The sequence below is a fragment of the Taeniopygia guttata genome, chromosome 8 (assembly GCF_048771995.1).
Source record: "Taeniopygia guttata chromosome 8, bTaeGut7.mat, whole genome shotgun sequence".
Lineage (NCBI taxonomy): Eukaryota > Metazoa > Chordata > Aves > Passeriformes > Estrildidae > Taeniopygia > Taeniopygia guttata.
Window position 1 is genome coordinate 4850604 of NC_133033.1, and position 19656 is coordinate 4870259.

A 19656-nucleotide genomic window follows, 5' to 3' on the forward strand; every position below is an offset into this window, starting at 1 on the left:
GTGCTCCCCTGCCTCTGCAAGGCTTTCTGGTCAGGAATAGCAGAATTGCCGACCAAACATGGGGATCCTATCTTGGCAATCCTTAGTTCTTAGTAATAATCCTTAATTTTCCAGGCTGCCCTGACAGCCTGGCTTCCCCCTCTGCTCACATCTTGTGGTTGTTGCTGCATCGGATGCGGTCGGGAGCCGGGGCTGGCTCGGCTGCTGTTGGGACGTGGGGTTTGTTGGGTGAAACCAAGCCTGAGCAGGCTCACATGTACCCCATCTGTTCATGGGATTTCCTCTGTGGAAATTTTTTCCACTATGGTTTTAGGTGGGTACGTCCATCATAAAAATTGGTGGAGGGAGTAGTTCAGCAATCCAAATCCAATTAACACCACTGAGGTGCCTTTATAACTGCCCTATAACTGGAATGGGCTCACTTGGTGTTGGGCAAGCTGGGGTGCACTTGGATGGCACAGGTACTGCTCCTAATCTCACTGGGAGGTGTCACCAGCAGTGGCTTTTAGAGAAAGATCTTTTTCTTGTATTTTCCTTCAGAGTAGGAGCTTCCCATCACACTGGTGCTTTCCCAGAAGTGAATAAATGCAAATAGGGATGTTGACAGGAGCGAGTGGGGTGTCCAGGTACCCCATGTCTGTCCCCATTTCTCTTTTTGGGCCTGGAGCTGAGCTGGTGGCTCATTCTAGGGAGGCACAAGGGGGAATGTGACTCCACAGGTTGAATACAATGAATTTGGAAATTAATAATAAAGCCCTGGCATGTTGGTGAGGTCAGGGAAGCATAATTTTCAAAGGACAGGGCTAAACCAGTGAGCCTGGTGGCGAGGTGGGAGAGAAGCATTTTAAAGCTTTCGAACAGCTTCTGCCTAAAATTACACGTTGGATGTGGCTCCTTGGTGGATTAACAAGACTCAGTGCCTGGGTAAATGAGTAAACAAACCCCAGAATCATCTCCAGGTTCTGTGTGGCCATCTCCGTGGGTGAGTCACAGAGGCCGGTGTCCCTTCAGCTGTGAGCATCCTGCACTGGTTCCTGCACCAGGGAAGATGCTCAGGGGGATTCTAGGCTGATTGGCTCAGTGGGATGTGGCAGGAGAGGTGGCATTTTTAATGTGTTTTTATCATAACTCTGATCATGTTTGTACTGTTTGTTCCCCACAGAGCGCAGCTGCTGCCCCGAGTCCCGTGCTTGGAAACATTCCCCCGAATGACGGGATGCCCGGGGGCCCCATCCCGCCCGGGTTCTTCCAGGTAGGCTGCGGCTCCTCCCGGTGTCCCTCCACACCCGCACGTGTTTGCTTTCGCTCTGGGTGTCAGCGCTGTCGTGCCTGTGTTTGGGTTTTTTTTGGTTTTTTGTTTTTGTTTTTTTTTCCCCAAGAGGATGCTAGGGAAGCAGCATGCCTGCACAGCTGACCTGTCTAGGAATAACTCGTGTTCTGCTGTCCTTCCACGTTTGCTTTCTATCTTTTGTGGCCTTAAAGCAAATTCCTTTCTTGCTCGAAGAGGTTACTGCGTATTTACAACCAATGTTTTTTTTCCAAGCTGCTTGGTTTGTGTTTGGGTTGGGATTGTATTTGTTCTCCAGTCCTAACAGACGTGTGTAATTGAAAACATTCTGGATTTTGATTCCTGAAACTTTTTCCCCCTCCTCTGGTTAACCACTTGATTTTTTCCAAATGCAATCACTGAATGCATTAACAAACCCTGGCTGCGGCTGCAGGCGGGAGTGGGCTCCAGCCAAATCCCTGAATGCCGTGGAGGCACCTTGTAAGCAAATACCCAGCAAAGTCCCCAAAGTCCCCTCGCTCCTTCCTTATCCCACAACAAGCTCTGACAGAGGAGGGGGTAACGTGTTTGGAGTGATGCTGACAGGAAGGATATCAACAAGCACAAAGAAAAGGAGTTTTCAAACCTTGAACCTTGGGGGTTTTTCTCAGGAATTTCTTTGCCCGGATTGAGCTGCACTGGTTTGCAGCAACATAAGCTTTTGGTGCTTTAAAATCCTCCTGCTCGAGGATGAAACACTTGTTCGTGTAAAAAATGGGATAAGAGTCGAAAGGAGTATTTGTTTTGGCAAGCTGGGCTTTTTTTAATCTGGGCTTTTGATTTGTATATGGGAGAACTTCTCGGGCAGTAGACAGGCGAGCTCGATAAGGAGCTTGTGATTTATTGTGGCGATATCTGAGCCCGGTATCGCCGATTGCATTTGTGTGGGAAGGGGGAAGGAGGGTCCCGTCTTTTTTTTGAGAGAGAAGGAGAGATCCCATTTCCTGAACATGCTTCTGACAAAGTAAAAATATCCGATATTGATCGGGAACCCTAAAACAGGCGAATCTTGTAGCGGCGCTCGGCAGCAGGGGGTGAAGCCAACGGCGGAGATGCAATCTCGCAGGTCATAGCTGCTGCCAGCAATCCGAGTGCCAAGCTGCTGCTTCCAACAAATGTGTCTCCAAAACGTCCTGATCTCGCCCCGCGGTGAAGCTGACTGTCCTTCGGGGCTTCTGCTTCACGCCGAGCTGCGAGGGCTGCAAAATTGGCATGAATTTAGGGCAAGGCATTGAGAGGATGGCTTGGCTTTCCCAGAGTGGGAAAGGTGAGGAAGAGGAGTCACATCTCTCCAGACTTTTACTGTTCATGTTGCCGTCTCGACTCTTCCCGTTGACAGCCTCCAAGCTGTCCCCCCTTTTTTTCCTTTCTGCCCTCCTGTAGCACTTTTGCACTGAAGGTCTGATTCAGGAGCAAACAACCCATCTTAGCTCCCTGCCTCCCATGCAGCTGGCCCAGGAGCCACTGGGGAATGGGGTGGCTCAGAAGCAGGAGTGGATCCTGAAATCCCAGACAATTGTAATAACACCAGGACAGGTTATGCTGCCCGTCCCCAGCACTGCCAGAGGGAAGAGAGGATGGGTGCTGGTGCATATGGCTCACATGTGACATCTCAAGAGCCTGCCTTTCCTGAAAGCTCTCCAACATCTGGTTTCTTCTCCCAACCCTCGGGATGGAAAGCAGAAGAAAAATCCCACCTTTTAACACAGTCTGAACATCGCTTCCATGAAAGCTTGTCTGATTTATTGCGGGTGCTGGAGCTCATTCCAGCTTCAGGAGATGCTGGAGACCAGCTCTGGCAGAGATGGGCTGGAGGCTCAGTGTTGAGCCAGTCACAGCTTGGGGGTAATTTCCTATCTGTAGGAGATTAAAATGCCTAAATTCAGAGGGCAAAACCAAAAAGGTCACAGAAGATAGAAAGGACTTCTCCCCAACCCTTGGTGTATGCCAGCCCTGGGAGTGAGCGAGATGGTGCCGCCTCAGCCAGTGCCATCCTCATGTCAGGAGAGGGCTCAGGGGTTTTCAGCATCTTGTTCTTCTGCACCAGGGACCTGCAAGGGATACCCCAAGGGTAGGAGGAATGGGCAGATAGTTTTTGAGAGGACTTATAGAGCCTGATCATGTCCAGGCATGGTGGGGAGTCACACAGGGAGCTGAGGAATGAGTCACCAGCAAAGCTCAGGAAGCAGAAACTCTGCACTGCCACCCTGGGGGTGCATGAACCCCCCCAGCCCTGCATGTGAGGATGTTCATCTCAGGCATAGGGAAAAAACTATATGGACCATTTCTGGGATTCTGTAGCCCAAACACATGTGAGGGAGCTTGGAGGAGAAGGAGTGCTCCAGGAAAGGGAGAAGCAAGGAGGACTCCAGGCTGCAGTGCCCTTCAGGTCAGGGGCCTAGGGAAGTGCAGCCTGCAGAATTTCCCAAAATGATGGGGAAGCAGAGGCCCCTGGCACTCTTGAGTTGCTGGGGCATTTCGTGGTGCCAGCCAGTGGCACAGTATCGGCTGTGCTCCGGACAAAAGGTTGGCTGGGTTGACGGCCAGCATGGGTAGATGCTTTTATTTAAATCTCTCTCTTTGTCCCGTTGAGATGAGCAAACAAACCCTCTGCTCATCCTCCTAAAGGTCATCAGAGGCGTTCCTGCTTTTGTTTTGAACACTGGATTGATGCCGGGGTGCAGATCCCTCGCAAGAGGGATGGGGGGATGCTAGGGAAATACAGGAAGGAAAAGAAAAATTGAAAGGAACTAATACCACACCTTTATGCCACTAAACAAACGGGGGGCCGAGTCAGCAGCCCCCCAGGCACGCCTGCTGTCCCCAGCGCAGAGTCCCCGCGCCGCCCCGTACCCCGCGCTGATGAAATGGAAAGTTGACCATAAATCAATGTCGGCGCTGCGTTAGCTATGCATCAGCGGCTCGGCGCCGAGATGCACCAAAACAAAGCACCGCCTGCTCCGTGTTCCCACACTGCCCCCTAATGCAGACAGACCTCGAGAGCTGGGGAGGACGGGGGCTCCAGAGCCCGGGGGGCTCCCCCCCACATCCCCAGCCATCCCCACCTCTCCTCCCCGCGTCCTGGAGACCTCCTCCTTTGGGTGAGGTCGCCCGTGGGGTGAGGATGGTGAAGCCAGGGACAATAGGAAGGGGTCCATGTTGTCCTGCTCCCTCCTTGGATGCCACCATTTTCCCCCTGCTGTCCTGATGTCTCACTGGGATTTCCACTGCTCGGTGGGTGCCACCAGCTCTGGCCAGCCAGTTCTGGTGAGGCAGCACGAGAGCCATAAAACCAGGCTGCTCTTCCCAAAATCACGGGGTAGAACTTGGTATCAGCCTGCAACAGGCAGGGTTTGAAGGAAGGTAGCCTACAAGCTGGAGGAAAGGAAAAGCAAGCATCAGAGAAAGTTTTTTTCTGGAAGTTTAGTAGGATGCCCGAGGCTTTTGTACCGAGCGTCTGGAGCATATGGTGGGATTTGCAGTCAACTTTCTCTCGGGTGCTCCAGCCAGATGGAGGTGACTGTTCTTGGCTCTGGCTGACACGGGTTTGTTTCCTGAAGAGCTTGTGTTAAACATATTCCTTAAAACCAGGCTTCTGCAGTTGGGAGCCCCAGCTGCAGGCGAGGCAGAGCTCCTGCCCACGACTGCCTTTCGCTGTCTGCGGGGGGAGCTTGGCCCACCTCGCCTCGCCTCGCCTTGCTGCCTTGCCTTGCCTTGCCTAACCTCGCCTTGCTTTGCCTTGCCTTGCTTTGCCTTGCTTTGCCTTGTCTAACCTCTCCTGGGCTCCCTTTGCCCTGTCTTGGGAAGGTCCTCACCCAGCATCACATGCTGGAAGTCAACTGGGGTCTTTCTCTTTGAAGGCAACTGGAGCATCTCTCCTAAAGGCTCCTTCAGAGATAGCTCTTTTTTTCCTTGTCGACTTGCAAAACATCTCTCTCCTTCAGTAGAAATAAATCTCCTCTCCAATAAACCCAGGCATGGCTTTAATTAATATCCATCTAATTTATTTTAGTATTTTCTAACGTCAAAACTGGCAGGCAGGGGCAAGTATTTTAAACACAAGATGCCTCCCTATTGCTAACTCGAAACCATCGGTGTCTCGTGGCAGTGATGCTTTGCCTTCTCGTACCATCCTGCCTTGTTCTGCCACCCCCAGAGGTGCTTGAAAATGTTTTTAAATAGCAAAACTCCCCCATTAGCTGAAAGTATGTAGCCCATAAAACATGATCCATTTGTGGTGAATTACGCTGGAAACATAAATTGACACACACAGAGCTATGATCGCTCGTGCCATTTTCCATCTTTAATATTTTACAAGAAGTTTGAGGAGTCGAGCTCATGAAAGACAGAGTGGAAATAACCTGATCTCCTGGAAAGTCCCTGTAGGAAGCAGCTGTGGCAGCAAACTCTGTCTGTCCAGTGGGCCAGGTTGGGCTTTTAAAGTCCCTGGAGTGTAGAGGGGAGAAAGAAATGAAGCAGGGGAGGCTGGGGCACCAACAGCTGTTGGAAACCATTTCCTCTGACACCATTTTAGCTGTTGGGGTTCTTTTTTGGAGTTTTTTGAGGCAGCTACAGGAAGATGAAGAATAACCCCACACAAAGAGTGTCCAGTTTGAGGGGAAAAAGGAAAAACTTGAGAGATGAAGGGGTTTCTGTGGCTGGGGAGAGTGCTGGTCTGGAGATGAGAGTGAAGCAACTGCAGAGCAGGTCCTGCTCACCCGGCATGGCGTGTCAAGGAGCTGTGCCGCAGGGATGCGACTCCAGGGCTGGATGGAGGGATGTGGAGGGAGCAGGACAGCATGTGTTCAGCCTCCTCCTTTAACAGGAGTAGTTAATAACTGCTAAACACACATTTTTTTAAGAAAAGAGGGATGTTCTGTTGGTTGGAGCCCACATGTCGTCTCTGCAAAGCACTTGTCTGAACTGCCATGATCCACTGGGATCATCTGCTGCTCCCTCTGCAGCGAGGCAGTCCCGTGCAAAAAGCCAACCACTCCAGCAGGCGTTCCCAGTCCAACACGAGTCCCAGCCCTGAAACATCTGCAAGTATTTATGGAGATAACAGTATCCAGAGGGACTGCTTTCTGACAGAGCAGGGCAGCCGTGCCGAGGGGGCCGCGGCGGGCGCAGCTCGGAGCGAACATTTTGGATGCTGCTGCATCAAGCAAGAAAAGCAGGAAAATTATAAAAGCTGCTTTCAGCTCCTCCCTGCCTGCCAAAATGTTTGCACGAGGTGGGCATCACTTTATCCAGAAGTGTCCTCTGGGAACGGTACCACATGGGATAATGTGAGGGCAAGGATGCTGCGGTGCTGAGCCTGGAGCATCCCGGGAGCAGCCTTGGTGTCAGGGCAGGAGCACGCTCCAGAGGATGCACTCAGCAACACAAACAATGGATGTTCTCTGGGTCCAGCTGCCACAGGGGATTTTTCTCTGGTGGAAGTGCTGCCATGTCTCATAGATGCTTTTTCTCCAATAATCAAACAGTGTTTGCTCACTAGCTCGAAATGCAGGCTCCAAGCATCACCTTCAGGCCCAGCCAGGGTGCCTTCAGGTGGCCATGTCCCCCATGTGTTTGGTACTGTTCACACCTTCACCTGCTGCAGAATATGAGGGAAGGACATCAGTACCTGGACAGCAATGACCCCCTCCTGCAGCACAAGGCAGGCATCGTGGAGGACACTGGCTCTTGCATTGATGGGGCTTGAGGTTTGGCCTCTGCCAGCCCTGATTTTTACCTTCCACTTGGTTTCATCACCCATTCACCTCTTCTGATCTTCCCTAGCCCAAATCTTGCAGTTGAGATGTGTAGGAAGGGCTTTGGGGGTGTCCAGACCTTACTGGGGGATGGTGGGAGGTGTCTGCTGCCCCTGCTGCACTTTGCATTCACAGACAGAGTTAGCAACTCAGAAGCAAAAATAAGTCAACTTCCATGCCTGGAGAGGACTTCTGCTAAAGGAGGTTGATGCTGCAGTTGGACCTCAGAGGTTTGTCTTCTCCTCTCTGGTGGGACATGGATGGAGAAGGCAGTGGGGAGGGTTGTCTTGAGGTGCTGTGACCTCGTCCAGGTGAGGTTGGCCAGGAACTAAGGGCAGGGGCTGGTTCCTTTTGGCACCTGGAAAATAAATGGTGGTGTAAGTGGTGGGATTTCAGCGGCTGGAGCAGAGAAGCTGGCAGGAGGCTGTTGGTTTAAATCTGCTTGGCTCCATCTCGCCACTGAACCATTCAAATTTAAAAAAAAAAATTAAAAAAAAAAAAAAAGAAGAAGAAAAAACCCACCCTCTCACTTTATTTACATTGCACTCAAGTTTCCGCTGTACAAAAGATTTGCAGGTGCAAATATGTCCTGCCTTCATTAACTTCCCCTCCCTTTTTAATTTATGTGATTTCAATTTTCCTTCCCTGTACTGTTAATTAGGGGACCCTCTAATCAGTACCATTATCACAGTGGTATTCATGTTTAGGAAAGCTGCTAAACAAATGCTTGCAAAATTGCTAAATGGCTAATTAACGTCTGTTAATTAAGAAAATTGCTCATGGTAACAAACCATGCCATTGCTGGCAGCAGCTAGAAGGCGAACACTTGTTGAAATTAGTAACGAGGCAGGTAGAGAACATCTGCTCCGGCGCCGGTCCTGGAGCCTGCCGTCGCTTCCCATCACCTACTGACAGAGCTCCTGTGCTTTCTCTACCAATTACACCTCCTTTGACTCAAAAAATACTTTTTTTTTTTTTTCCTTTTTTTCCTTTTCCTCACGTTAACACGCACCGGTATATTTCTTGCACCGAGCTCGCGGTTTTTCCAAGCAAATTTTCATTTTGTGCTTTTAAGGGAAATTTAAAAAAAAAAAAAAAATTTAAAAGTGGGCGTTCAAGCCCAAAATGTCAGCGACTGCTGCATTGCAGTCTTAAACCTGCACCAACTAATCTCTCCTTTTTTCCCCTAGACATCCTTTCTTTGCTTGCAAGCCATTTTACTCGCATCCTTAGGGAATCCACCTCGAGGAAGGATGTTGCATCCCTTCAGCGTGGCGGTGCAGCCCCGGTTGTGCCAGCCAAACGCTGCCCAAGCGTGAGCTGGGACGTGCTCCTCGTCCTCTGCACTCGCTCCAGCACCTCCAGTGAACCACGGTCAAAACACAAACCCAGAGGTGTTTCCAACCTTTGGGATGAGAGAGGAAAAAAATACTTTTTTTTTTAATTTTTTTTTTAAGATCTTTTTTTCTTTTTTTCTTTTTTTTTTTTTTTTGGTTTGGGGGTAGTTTTTCTATTTCCCCCCAGCCTCTCTGGTCCTCTCCTGCATATTTTTTTTCCTCATTGCACGCCCCTGCAAAGTGTTTCCCTGTGTGTTTATCATTGCAGACTTGGTTGAACCACTGGACCGTTTACTCTCAATGTGGCCACTGTATTTTGACAGATGTTCTGATTTTGAATATATATTTTTTTCACTTATATCATTACTCATTGTTCAGCTACAAATGAATAGAAAATCAAATTTAAAAAAAAAAAAAAAGGAAAATAAATTTATTTAAAACCGGGAGGACTGACTCCCTGACTGAACAGGTCCACCTGTGAATCCTTTTTTTAGCTCTTTCTGCGCTTTCATGTGCTAATCTATAACCTCCTTCTACTGTCTGACCTCACAGGGACCGCCTGGGTCACAGCCCTCGCCACACGCACAGCCTCCACCCCACAATCCTAACAGCATGATGGGACCCCACAGTCAGGTAAAGACACTAGTGATGGGTAGGGCTGTGAACCGGGACGTGCGCTCGATTTACTTCTTTTTTTCCCCTCTGTAAGCATGCTGGGCAGCGGGTACCCGCTCCCCGGGGAGCATCCCCCCGGGCACCCCAGCTCCAAAGCAAAATGTTGGGTTTTTTCCCTTTTTTTTTTTTTTTTTTTTTTCTTTCTCTCTTTTTTCTTTTTTTTTTGGTGTTTTTTGGATATGCAGTTGTCAATGGACTGAGAAGTCAATCATGGGTATCAGACTGTTTTACCTTCCCAAGATAGCCTGAAAAATTTAACTTGATGTGGATTTTTAAGCTTCTGTTAGTAGCAGCAGTTGTAAAAAGAAGTAACGTTAAGCCTTTCTTCTTTTTTTTTTTTGTTTTTCAGTACTTAGCACTGGGGTTTTTTGTGTGTGCGTGTCTGTATGTGCTTATTTGCCACTTTTTTTTTATAATATATCTCTATATATTAAACTTGAACATTATCTAACACTCAGGGTTTCCCATGCACTAATTTTAACAGCCTCACCTAGTATTGCTGATGCCAAACACGCTCTCAAACAATAAACCTACAGAGAAAATGTCTAGAAAATGGACTCCAGACACCTTTCTCTTTTTTTTTTCCTTTTGAAACTTAACTTTTTTTAAAAAGGATGTCTCCAGAAAAAAAAAAAAAAAAAAAAAGAGCAGTGTGTACAGGCTAACCAGCGTGTGTGGGGAGTGTGCTGCCTCCCCAGGGCTCAGCCCTGACCCCTTTTTGTGTCCCTGCAGCCGTTCATGTCGCCGCGCTACGCCGGAGGTCCCCGGCCCCCCATCAGGATGGGCAACCAGGTACCACGCTCACGGGCTTCTGGATTTCCTTGGGATAGCTGTTATTTGGGAAGGGGGATGAGGGCCATGTGTCCTGCAGATGCTCCTTGGGTTTGGGAGGCAGGCATCACCTCCTTGGCCACCCTTCTTTTTCCTAGTGCTGGTTCATCAGGTGTCACTTAACAACGATGGTTTAATTTTATTTTGAGGTTTGGGCCTATCCAGGGTGGAAACAGCAGTGGGGAATGTGCTGCTTCCCAGCCGTGGTGTTCCCAGCTGGGCTGTGCCATGCTGCATGCTCGCTGCCTGCCTGGATTTTCCCTGCAATCGCAGAAAATTAAAGTGATGGAGATAATCCTGCCGCTGGGTTGACTGAGCGTTTAGATCAGCAGCGGGGTCAAGCAGGGCAGGTCACTGCTGAATTTTTTGGGTTGGATTTATCCTCTTATCCCAGCTTATACAAGGGCAGTTTGTTTCTGGCCTTGCGGACGGAGGCTCCCACCCCACGCCCTGACTGGACGCATGCGTGGCCTTTGGTCTCCTTGCCAGTGATGCCATGCAGATCCATAGGGTAATGGCCAAGCCAGAGGTTATTTGTAAGGGAAATTAAAGGAAAACTGTAATTCCTTTTAATAGCAAAGGTGTCTGTTCAAAAATTATCTAGGGAGCTTGTTTTTTGGCTGTCAGCGGGATTCTTCTGTAGGTCTAATTAGCAGAAGGAGCAGGATAGTCAGGAAGTAGGATGCACAAGCTTGCTCTGGGTTTGTGCTTGCTGGATTTGAGACTTGAATCTTTGGAGTTTGCTAACTGATGCTGAGATAGCTGAGATGTAGCTGAGAAAAACCCAGAAGGGGCTAATGGAGGACTCCCATGGCTGGAAGAGCCTTACACCCAGGGCACTGATGATCTAATGAGGTATTAATTCACTGCACCTCCTCATGGGTCAGTTTTAACAGGACCCCATCCTGCAGTGGTTCTTGACTCATCCCAAGCTCTGCTGCAGTTGGGCACAGTGAGCTGGGCAGGCAGGAAAGGCAGGGGGAACTGGTTTGAGGAGGCTGTTCCCACAGCAGGATCAAGTGTCCAGGACTGGGTAAAGTTAATTAGAAGGATTTCGTTTTTTTCCCCTCAAACACCACATAAAAAACACATGTTTGTACCTAGGCAGAGCTCAGCGGGGTTATGGTCACATCCTGAGGGACAAGAGGAATAAATAGGCAGGCAGGAAGGTCAGGCAGCAGAAGTGTAAATATCCACCCCTGCAACCCTCCTGGTTTATCTTCCTCCTGCTGCCAGCTTCCAGCCTGCAAAAAACTTGGGATTGGGCTGATTCTGCCTCGGCACAGCTGTGTGCACCCAGGCCCTGTGCTGTGCTCCAGCACACGGCTCCTCGGTGCTGGCATCCAGCGTAGCAAAACTGTTTACAGTTTGCTTCCCTCAGGCAGACAATATCTGCATTTTTCTTTCCCTTTATCTGTTTGGAGTAGCCTTTGAAGCTTAAATAGCAGCATTGCCCAAGTGGAACATGAGTTTGGGGAGGGGGCCTTGCTCTGCTGCACATGGAGCATCTATCTCCCCAGCACAGCCAGTGAATCACTGTCTGGTTGGACCTGGTGCTGTGTGTCACCAGGGTGCCATGCTGCTCCTCACCTTTCCCTGCTGGATTTGACACCGTTAACCTGCTCAGACCATGTTTTCCCCTGCTTTCCTAAAATACAACAGCATTTGGCCTGGGGGGGAGGGGGAATCACCTTGTTCGGGGTTTAGAGAGGGTTTGCATAAGGATGAAGGAGGCAAAGACCTGGAGGCTGTAGCAGTGGGATGTGGCATGCAGCAGGATGCAGGGGGATGTGGGATGCAGCAGGATGCAGGGGGATGCAGGATTTACTTTCTTAATCTTGCTCCCTTGCTTTCCCAGCCCCCGGGTGCTGTTCCCGGTACACAGCCATTGCTGCCCAATTCGATGGATCCCACGCGACAGCAAGGTAAACCCAGCAGAGGAGGGTCAAGCGTTGATGTTCTTAATTAGCTGTTAATTTGGGACCCAGAGTGACTGTGGTGCTGTGTAACACCCCTGCTTTCCTCCCAACAGGGCACCCTAACATGGGCGGCCCCATGCAAAGGATGAATCCTCCGCGAGGGATGGGCCCCATGGGTCCCGGTCCGCAGGTAAGCCCAGTGCCAAAGCACATCCTACAAACATGGGAACAACCTCCTGGGGCTCAGAGGGCTGGGAGTTCCCCCCCACGCCCTGTCCCCCCATTAGTGTTAATGTGTTTTACATTAGTCTTGCATCTGGAAATCCCTCCTTTTAACAGGAGTGAGGTCCTCAGAGCTCATTAAGGGTATTACAGCCTCCCTCCTGCCCTTCTGTCAGAGGGGATGGCACTTAGCTCCGTGCTGGAGCAGCCTTTGAGTGCATTACACTGCCTGCCTGGGAAACAGTTACAACCCTAACTGCAGGAGAGGGAAAGGAGGCTTGCATTTGAAATTAATAAATAAAAAGTAATGGCAAAGATCCCTTTAGCAAAGGGAATAAGGCTTTCCCCTGCGAGGTTCCCCTCCACCTGCCCTTCCTGCTGCTTGCTTGAGTTCTCTATTTCAGGAAAGGGGAGTAAACTTGAAATTAAGCAGATCTGGGCTAATATATGCTGTCTTTCTGTTGATTCACTTTATGGAGTTGCTTGTTGTTGACTCACTCCTGTTTGTTCCTTCTACGAGACTTCAAAACCAGATTACCATATTTTGGTTGGAGGTTTATCCTCTCTGCATCGTCGCCTACGTGGAGTTTGTAGCGCGAGGATCAGAGTCTGTCAGGAGATGAGCGGGTGCGCTGGAGTTTTGTTTTGTTTTTCCCCTGGAGACCGTTGAGAAAAGTGAATGTTGTGTAAAGGAGTTTTGTCATGTCTTTAGCACCAACCTGAGGATGCTGCTCGGTGGTGCTCGGCCACGTCCACGGGCAGCTGGATCCATCCTAGGGCAGGGGACAAAAAACCCGCACGAGCATCGTTTCACAGGCAAGCCCTCCCATAGCGCTGCTGCTGTGCTTGAAATCCTCCTTTCCTGGAGGATTACACCCAAAAAGAAGAAAAAAAACCAAAAAAAAACAAAGGCATTTGCAAGCGTGGCCTGCGCCAAGGCGAGCGGCGGCGGCTTGCCCGGGGGAGGCTGCTTCCCACTTCCAGAGCTCGCCGCGAAACTTGGAAGCGGCGAGCGCGCGCTGAGCGCCGCGTGGGATGGCGGCGGCTCTGGGAGCCGGCAGGAGTTGTGAAATGTTCAGAGCTTTATTTTTGACTCCGCCATTCCCTGTGTATGTACATTAGGGAGAGGTTTTTTAAGAGGCAGCTTTTCCCTGGAGAAGCGCTGGGCTTCCCAATCTGGCACCCGCAGGCGCTGCCTCCCTGCAGCCGTCCAGGAATCGGCGCCTGCGCAGGCAGCCACCAAAAATAACGACCCAGACCCAGCAGCCCCTCACACCTTGTGTGCCCAGGGCTTGTTTTCCTTCAAGCTTTGCATTGGGACCTTCCTAAACACTTCTCAAACGATTCCAGAGGGCTTCAGAACATCTAGCCAGGACATCCTGGAGTCCTGACAGCAGCTCCTTATTACACAGCAGTGATGAATCATCCCTTTCAGCTGATTGCCGCTGCCTTTTTCCCTTTGAGTCCCATTTGTAGCTCTGCAGAAGCCAGGACAGGGTTTGCCAGCAGCAGTATGAAGAGGGTTTGTAGCTCTCTGGGTTTTGGTGGTGCCTTGCCCAGGTCGCTCGGCACAGCTGCGTTCCCTCCTCACCCTCCCTGAGCATCTTTCAGCTGGCTTCGTTTTCCAGCCTTTCAGCTCCAATTAAAAACGCTGAGCCCTTTTTTTTTTTTTTTTTTTTTTTAAAACAAGGGGCTTGATGCTGCTATTCAGTGTAAATGGCTGAAATTTCTATCAATTAAGGACTTGCTGGTAATTTGTTTGGGGAAAACCCTTTTTTGCCTCTTCAAAACAAACTTTGGTGATGCCCTCATGAGTGCACCATGCACTGGTGCACTGTAAATTCAGGTAAAAATTGACGACACTGAAGTATTGTACTTAAAATCCAGTTTGGAGCACTCCAAGGGGCTGTGGTGTAGGAAGTGGCCAGCCATCCCTTCTCCTGCTGTAGCAGTTTTTTCTTTAAATGGCAGAAACACAGTCCAAAAAGATGCATTACAGAAGAGAGGGAGGTGGGAGGGGAAGAGTGGCAGCGCGACCTAAATCTGGCTGCACGTCGCCTGGAGGGCACACGGAGCAAAGCACAGACCAAATGGAGCGCAGCATTCGGGGGATTCCTCTTCCTCCACTGCCTTGGGCTTGGCTTTGTACTAGAGCTGGTTTTAGGAGATGAGGGATGCAGATCTGAGGCTCCCAGTCCCAGCTGGAGGCTAAGCCAGGGAGGAATAAGGCAGGAGAGGGGGCCCAGGGGGCTGCCTGCCCTCGCTCGCTCCCCGCGGCTGCAGAGCTGCTCCAGGGGATGGAGCAGAGAGATGGGGAGCAACAGCAAAACAGGCCTGGCTTGGTATTCCCTACTCCAGCAGTCATCCAAGGAGCAAGGAGTGCTCCATCTCTGGGGGAGCTCATGCAGCCTTTCCTCATCCTTACACTGCAGCAGGAACCTTCCAAGTGGTGCTTTTTCTCCTCCTCCTGCCCCTGTTTTCTCCTGCACAAAGGGAAAAATCCAAAAGGTTGTTGCTGGCGCTGGGGGCTGTGAACAGAATTGCCTTGTGGAGCTGGGAGGGGGATGTTTTCCCTCCACGGAGAGCTGGGAGGGGGAACTTTGGGGCTCAGCCTGGCTCCCATCCATATTCAGCTGCCTGAGTTTTTTTTATAAACACAATTGCCTCTTATGTTCATCGTCATTAATTTTTTTTTAAAAAGCTCGTTTTTGCACACAGACTCACTTGTTTTTTGTTTGTTTATTGGCTTGTTTTCCTCTTTCTCTTGTCTCTCTGGTGTCCCTTCCCGTTACGGTAGACTGACCCTTGGTTATCGTTGCAGAACTACAGCAGCGGCATGAGACCTCCACCCAACTCCCTAGGTCCTGGCATGCCTGGAATTAACATGTAAGGCAATCCCCACACAGGGAGGTTTCACCACTGACTCGGGACTGTGTGCAGAAAAACACAACACTTATGTTTTCCCCTGTTTAATTTTGTCCCCAGGGGGCCGGGCGCCGGTAGACCGTGGCCGAACCCCAGCAGTGCTAACTCAGTGAGTATCTTGGGTTGGTTGGGAAGTGTCCTGCAAACGGGATCATTCCCCATTAGCTGGGCCCTGCTAATGAGAGGGAGTTCCTCAACCTCTTGCTTGGGCTGCTGGGACTCCCATCCTGGCCAGGCTGAAGGGCACTGGGGGTTTTAGCTGTGCCCTGATGGGATCCAGCCCGTGTCTGAACCTGTCTCTCTTGTCCCTACAGATCCCATACTCTTCTTCATCGCCTGGTACATACGTGGTGAGTCCTCCTGCCCCTGCTGTCTGTCCTTTCGTCAGGAGTTCATGTGGTTTGGGTGGGAAGTGGCACTGGGCTGGGTTTGGGGGTTGGTAGTTGAGGGAGGTGTTTGAAAACATGGAAAGGTGGGCAGTGCTCATGTTTACACGTCTGACGCCAACATTGTTTCTGCAGGGTCCGCCCGGCGGCGGTGGCCCTCCAGGGACACCCATCATGCCCAGTCCTGCAGGTATGAGCCCTCTGAGACCTCTCTCTTCCAGGACCACCCCTGCCCTGTTGGTTATGACCAATTTTTGTGGTTTTTGGCTTTCTGGGAAGTGAGTGGGATGGGCTTCTTGACTTTGGTATTGCATTTGGGGATGTTCCTACATCCCCCTGTGGTTTTGGATGGTGTGGCACTCAGGAAGGTGAGGAATTGCCTCCCCACCCTTCCCAGCCAAGAGTTGAATTATTTTTCAACGTTGAATTTCTGTGATTAAAAACTTTGTGGATCTTCATTAAATACAAATTAGCCAGAAAATGGTGGTAGTTAGAGGGAATTTTGGGTGATAAAATACAAAAGAATGAGTTCAAGTGGCATGAGTTTGTTTTAATTAAGAAATGAATTAATCACCCGACTTACTGGGCTTCACTGTTTCATAGATTCAACAAATTCAAGTGACAACATCTACACAATGATTAATCCAGTACCGCCCGCAGGCAGTCGATCGAATGTAAGTCTGCTTTCTAATAATTTACATATCAGATACCATAACAAATCATAATTAACTTCATCAGTTGAGAGTAAAGCAGTTTAATTGATTTCAGCCATTTGTTACAAAACAGAAATAAAACAAACCATCAAAAAGCGATTAACTCTTGGGCGACTTTGTTAATTTTTTATGCTTATTAAGAGAGCAGCAGTCCTGCTGCTCCAGCCAAGGTGCTGGGTTCTGTGGGATATGGGCAACCTTAAATCCTGTGGAATGTTGGTTGGAATGCTGTGCTGGAGCTCTGGGTCAGCCCTCCAGCCAAATTTTATAGGTGAACCCAGAGGACTATGAGCACCACAGCCTCAGGAGGTCATGCAGCTTCAGGTTGTGCCAGGGAATGTTTAGATTGGATATTCAGAAATTTTTTTTCATCAGAGGGGTTGCCAAGTATTGGAATGTGCTGCCCAGGGCAGTGGTGGAGTCACCATGCCTGGAATTGTCCAAGAAATATGTGGATCTGCCACTTCAGGGTATGGTTTAGTGGGGGTGCTGTGTTGACTGCTGGACTTGGAAGTCCAACACTTCCAAGTCCAACAATTGGACTGTTGACTCAAAGGACTTTTGCAACCTCAACAATTCAGTGATGGTGTGATACTTCCCTCCTTGCCCCGCTCCAGAGGGATGGCTGGGGCAGGGACAGTCCTCAGGAACCACCGTGGCAGCTTCTTGGGGTTGTTCTGTGGCTGATTTTGGTTTTGTCACCTTTTTCTTCCACAGTTCCCAATGGGCCCCGGCTCTGACGGCCCCATGGGCGGCATGGGCGGGATGGAGCCCCATCACATGAACGGATCATTAGGTGAGCCTTGATGGTCCTTTATTCCCTGGGGACACTGGCAGAGCATCCCAGTGCCTGTTCCCATCCTGGGGTCAGCCCGCAGTTCGCACCAGCGCTCCAAGCAGAGCCTTTGGGTGGAAGTCAGCGGGGCTGTGGGAGCCACAGGGCTATGGCTGCAGGCCCAGTAAGGCTCTTCTCCTTTCTCTCCCCTCTCTGCAGGGTCAGGAGACATAGATGGACTTCCAAAAGTAAGTGGGGTTGGTTGCAGGGTGGGTGTGTGGGCTTTCCCCTTCCCTCAGCACTGTGGTGCTGCTGTGGCCCTGATGGATGGGGACACAGGGAGCGTGACCATGGCGTTGTCCTCCCCTGTGGCATTTCGGGGGGCTGTGGGGACCTGCTCACCACCTCCCCTCCCATCTCCCACAGAATTCTCCAAACAACATAAGTGGCATTAGCAATCCCCCGGGCACTCCAAGAGACGACGGGGAGCTGGGAGGCAACTTTCTCCATTCCTTCCAAAATGACAATGTGAGTGAGTGCCTGCCTGGGGATGGGGGGACAGTCCCCGAGGTGTCCCAGCACTGGGGTGGGTGGGTTTGGCGCAGTGTGGACTTGGGTTGTGCTGTGTGGGAGCTGCTGCAGGACAGAAAAGGGGGCAGGAGGAAATAAGAGAGTGGGTGGAAGTTTGGGGTGTGTGGTGGGATGGAGTGCACAGGTGAGGTGGAGGTGCCTGCGCTGGCCTGGCCCATTCAAAGCTCCGTGGGTGGCTGCAGACATCCCTCTATTAGCAGCATGTACACACGTGCATGTTAATTATTTGTTTCAAATTGCATCTCGCCCCATACTGTTCTGCTGATTTTCTTCCCGGAAAAGCAAGTTACAGCGCAGATTAGGCCCTGATAAATTGGAGTCTCCAGCATCTCCTCTCTTCCTGGTTTATTAGATCCAATTAGGTTGCTGTGTAGTCATCATCAGCCTCCTTTTGCATTCCTCTCTTCGATGTCTGGGGCTCTGACCCACCTGGTTTCTCACCGTGGCTCTGTCTCTCTTGCAGTATTCCCCCAGCATGACGATGAGTGTGTGATTTCCCTCCCCCTCCTCCTCTCCAGGATCAAGAGAGTCAGCTGCCGTTCGGAGGTTCTCAACGAATTATGCAAGAAGAAGAAGAAGAAGAAGCTAGGTGTATGGGCAGGGACACACGTGGCGGGGGCCAAAACCCCAGGTTTAGTTTCATGCAATAAAAAGGCTGAACTTTTTATTCCATAAAACATGAAGGACAAAACTTAAAATATTTCAAGACATGACAAGACCCTTCTTTGTGCAGAAGGGTTTATATATGTACATGACACTTCTTTTTGGAAACAAACGGAAGCCTCTAGCACCCAACTCCGATCTCTTTGCTTTGTTCTTTTAAATAAAGACAGAAACCGAACCTGTTGTATGTTTGTGCCGTGCGACACCAGGAAGCTAGTCTAGATATGAAATCATGTTGTCTCTGTTGTAGTCATTTTTTTAAATAAACTGGACAGTTTACAATGGTGGTTTTCGTTCAGAAGGCCTGTTTTTTTTTTGTTGTTGTTGTTTTTTTTCCTTTTTTTTTTGGTTTTGGGGTTTTTTTTCCTGTGTATTTTTTGGGGTTTTTTTTTGTTCGTTTGCAGCACAACGCTTCCTCCTCCAGTTAACAAGATCTGCTTTGGGGAAGAGACTCCACCACCTCGTTATAAACTTGTTAACGCAGGTGACCCCTTCTAGGATCACATCCTCGAATGAATCGTGATCTTGCTCTCTGTGACTGTGGCATGCACTGTGTTAGTCTTTCCCCCTCCTCTGAGTACAAGAAGAAATCTCTTGTCCCTCCCTTCCCCAGAATCCTTCAGCTGGTTCACTGCAAAAATAGATTTTTTTTAATAATTTTTTTTTTTAATCCACAAAAAAAAAAAATGTTAATCTGACCTGGGACTTTGAAACTGTGATCTCCAGCTAACTTTGGGATTTTCTGGGGGTTTTATTTGCTTTGGGGGTATTTTGTGGGGGGGTTTCTTTTCTTTAGAGATGTGCTCTTGTCAGGATTTCACTTATCTATGATTTGGAACTGGATGGAGATATTTTTTAAGGAATTCTTGTTGTTAAAATGTAACCTTGCTATTCTGTAGGCTCGCTCTGTAATAAGAAAATAAAAATTAATGGCAAGCATCGAAGGCCCTTCCTTCTGGTGGGAGAGGAAGGGACGAGCCAAGGCGGCGGGTTGGGATCTCTGTACATGACACTGCCCTGTAGTTTGGTCTTGGTTTTTCTCCAGCTCCCATTTCTGCTCCATGTATATCATATTCTGTAAAATACTCTCTCCCTTGGATTTGACCTTTGTGCGGATTATTGAAAGCATTGTATCTTGTTTCAGTGTTTTTTCTTACCTTGTAGTCTGGTTCGAAAATTACCGAGAGGGGAAAAAAAAAATAATTATTATACATTGTAGTTTGTGTACGATATTTGTTGATAATGTTTTATTAAAGGGATGTCTTTTTTCCGCACCCCTTCATTGAAATGTTTTTGGGGGACATTTGGCTTGTTTTTATTATTCTGACTGCAAGACATGAGATGACAAAACAACTTTTTTTTTAGTGTGTAATACGAATAATATTTTTTTTAAATGTTTGCCTTCTTTTTCCTAGGCATTTTCATTCTGCTTTACCTGTAGAAAGTCAGGAGGGAGGGAAGGGCGGGTGGGATGGGGGATCTGAGGGTGTCAGTCTCATAGTGACAGGTTAATATTTTCCAGTTAATGCAGATTTG

General features: G+C 49.4%; 1 protein-coding gene across 3 annotated transcripts in view; it reads left to right on the plus strand.

Moving 5' to 3' along the window:
- Positions 1 to 19394, plus strand: part of SSBP3 (single stranded DNA binding protein 3) — a 54796-nt gene extending 35402 nt beyond the window's left edge. The window contains exons 5-18 of one of the 3 annotated variants that reach the window (XM_030278725.4): positions 1163 to 1252; positions 8973 to 9053; positions 9828 to 9887; positions 11785 to 11851; positions 11959 to 12035; positions 14889 to 14953; positions 15053 to 15101; positions 15307 to 15342; positions 15514 to 15568; positions 15982 to 16052; positions 16809 to 16887; positions 17086 to 17114; positions 17293 to 17394; positions 17921 to 19394. In XM_030278725.4, coding sequence (XP_030134585.2) covers positions 1163 to 1252; positions 8973 to 9053; positions 9828 to 9887; positions 11785 to 11851; positions 11959 to 12035; positions 14889 to 14953; positions 15053 to 15101; positions 15307 to 15342; positions 15514 to 15568; positions 15982 to 16052; positions 16809 to 16887; positions 17086 to 17114; positions 17293 to 17394; positions 17921 to 17950 — 891 coding nt within the window. In that variant the 3' untranslated portion in view covers positions 17951 to 19394. The remainder of the gene's footprint in view (positions 1 to 1162; positions 1253 to 8972; positions 9054 to 9827; positions 9888 to 11784; positions 11852 to 11958; positions 12036 to 14888; positions 14954 to 15052; positions 15102 to 15306; positions 15343 to 15513; positions 15569 to 15981; positions 16053 to 16808; positions 16888 to 17085; positions 17115 to 17292; positions 17395 to 17920) is intronic. The other 2 variants (XM_030278726.4, XM_030278727.4) reach the window with 2 other exon arrangements.
- Positions 19395 to 19656: the final 262 nt, after the last annotated feature.